This window comes from Hyalella azteca, unplaced genomic scaffold (genome assembly GCF_000764305.2).
Source record: "Hyalella azteca isolate HAZT.00-mixed unplaced genomic scaffold, Hazt_2.0.2 contig14746, whole genome shotgun sequence".
Classification (NCBI taxonomy): domain Eukaryota; kingdom Metazoa; phylum Arthropoda; class Malacostraca; order Amphipoda; family Hyalellidae; genus Hyalella; species Hyalella azteca.
Genome location: NW_025944622.1, coordinates 41 through 2,787, shown reverse-complemented (window position 1 = coordinate 2,787; position 2,747 = coordinate 41). Strand labels below are relative to the sequence as shown.

Below are 2,747 nucleotides of genomic sequence, written 5' to 3'. Positions count from 1 at the left end.
GGTGTAGAATGTGTCAGTCTGTGATCGCGGTGTAGAATGTGTCAGTCTGTGATCGCGGTGTAGAATGTGTCAGTCTGTGATCGCGGTGTAGAATGTGGCAGTCTGTGATCGCGGTGTAGAATGTGGCAGTCTGTGATCGCGGTGCTGAATGTGACAGTCTATTAGATCGCGGCGTAGAATGTGAGTCTGTCAGATCGCGGTGCAGAATGTGACAGTCTGAGAACAAGACGCAGGATATCTGTCAATTATGTTCATTGTGCAGGATATGTTCCAGCCTGAGGTCAGGATGAAGGGTACGCGTCCATATGAGGCAGTATGGTCACTCCTTTAGGCGTGCGCTCAAGCACCAAAATATCGCCGTTGAAGAGGTCCTCCTTCGTCAGGAGGTCCTGGAGGGACGCCGCTGCTGGCAGGACGCAGCCGCTGTCGCGTCTGAAGAGCTGCAGTACAGCGCCACCTTCCACAGGCTGCTTGTCGTTGTTGTTCTGCACCTGAAATGTGATATCATATCTTAGAAAAATTCCACCGCACCCTGATTAAGTCTGCAGGAAGCATAAATTCCACAATAAATTAATTATATAATAAATTAATTATTAAATTATAAATGTCTGGATCACTGCGACGATATCAGCGTTATTCTACAGCGCGCTGTTACTCCGTATCTACAGACTGTGATACTCACTACCAGACATTCAGGTATGAATAGCATTGACGATAGTTAATGTGCTCGTAGATAAGAGATTAATAATTCATAAATTTGTATTCTGACTGAGACGGTGAGGTAAGCAAGAGGCCTATCCATTTAATTCAATTCCTGGCAGTGCCCTAACGTCCAGCCTCCCCGGTCCCACCTTCATCCTCATCACCTTCTAACCCCACAAGCTGGACACAACTTCACCTTCCGTCAACTACCAGTAGCGCCTTATTCAGTCTTTCAATTTCTTCATCACCTCCCTGTACCCTATCGGCTCCCGAGGCTTACCCATCCAACACCCCCACTACCAGCACCCCAGGCGTCACCTCCCTCGCCATCACCCCCCAGCACCTCTACTTCCAGCTCCCCAGGCGTCTGCTCCCCAGGCGTCACCTCCCTCGCCATCACCCCCCAGCACCCCAGGCATCACCTCCCCCGCCATCACCCCCCAGTACCTCTACAGCCCTCTTAGTCCCACCTTGGCCAGGTCTGCCACGGCATCGAGGGTCCTGCCGAGGCTCCAGGCTGAGGGCACGCACACGGCGACGGAGGGCTGCGTGTGTCCCGAGGGCAGCAGCACCTGCAGGTACACCGCCTCCTGCTGCAACAGGCTGCTCTGCCCAAGCTTCACAGCCTTCATCTTCATCTTCATCAGCTGAACCTGAATGAAAACAAATTTATTCAGAAAACAGAAACACAATTACTTGCTAGTAATCTCGTTTCCGGTAAGTATTTATAGAAGGTAGCTCAAAAAGCCCTAAATACCACGGGATGATGGGTGCTCTAGAAATACCAGTCTTACGCTCAAGGCCACAGGTTACAAACCTTGACCACAGGACACAAACCAAGAATACAGGTCACAAACCAATGCCGCAGGTCACAAACCTTGACCACAGGTCACAAACCAAGACTACAGGTCACAAGTCACAAACCAAGACTACAGGTCACAAGTCACAAACCAAGACTANAGGTCACAAGTCACAAACCAAGACTACAGGTCACAAGTCACAAACCAAGACTACAGGTCACAAGTCACAAACCAAGACTACAGGTCACAAGTCACAAACCAAGACTACAGGCCCCAAGTCACAAACCAAGACAACAGGTCACCAACCTTGGCCGCCAGTTTTGGGTCTCTGTGGCCTGCCTTTCTGGCAGGTCGGTGAGCCAGAGACGCTGCGATCGCGTCAACCTTCTCATGCGCCAGCTGCTCTTTGGTGGGCGACTGTAGAGAGGGAATCATTAACGCACTGCTTCAGGCTATGAAAAAAGAATTACTTAAATGTTGTAATAATTCTACAATAATCTACAAGGAAACCAGAAAATCAATAGGAGGGGGAACATAATAACTGGATGCAGGACATAACATTAGATTCACTCATTAGAGATCATCCTATTTTTATCTCAAACAACAGGAGTATCCGTTAGTTATGGAGATTACTTATACATGCCTAAATATGTATTGGATCACTAAATGAAGGTGGTGACGTGATGATGTGTGGTAACGTTGCACATCATTATTTACATCGCAATAGGCGATGTAAATAATACCTGGGTCGTCCAATACTCAGAATGAGAATTTTTGCTTATTAATTACCTCCAAACAACAGGAGTATCCGGTAATTGTAGATTACTTTAACATGCCTATGTATCGGATCGTTACCTGAGGCAGGAGGCTGGTGCAGGCGTGGTCAGGAGGGTGTCGGTGGCTGAGGCAGAAGTTGAGAGAACAAGAGGGACAGGTTATGGCCACCAGGGAACGCGTCTCGCAGTCTCCTATTGCGCACGGGAACTGGAAGCTGCAGTTGTCTGATCCCTGAGCACAGTTATAAACAGTTACTGTAATGGTATATAACTGTAATGGTTTATAACTGTACAGGCATTTAACTGTAACGGTTGATAACAGTAACGGTAAGTAACTGTAACGGTTGTTAAGTGTAACGGTAAATAACTGGAACAGTTATATACGGTATAGTCTACTGAAGAACTGCCCTGACACTGGTACAAATTTCAGAATCGTTGAAGTCAGGAATTAATTCACGTTAGCGCGGAA

At 47.7% G+C, this 2,747-nt stretch overlaps 1 protein-coding gene across 1 annotated transcript; it reads right to left on the bottom strand.

Annotated features, from left to right (window-relative positions):
* Positions 1-6: 6 nt before the first annotated feature.
* LOC108679935 (AN1-type zinc finger protein 1) lies at positions 7-2,510 on the bottom strand (the record flags this gene model as incomplete). Its single annotated transcript, XM_018168681.1, has 4 exons — positions 7-491; positions 1,173-1,355; positions 1,809-1,919; positions 2,358-2,510. Coding segments are annotated over 4 exons (657 nt in total), but the record flags the coding sequence as incomplete, so codon positions are not given.
* Between the last annotated feature and the right edge of the window lie 237 nt (positions 2,511-2,747).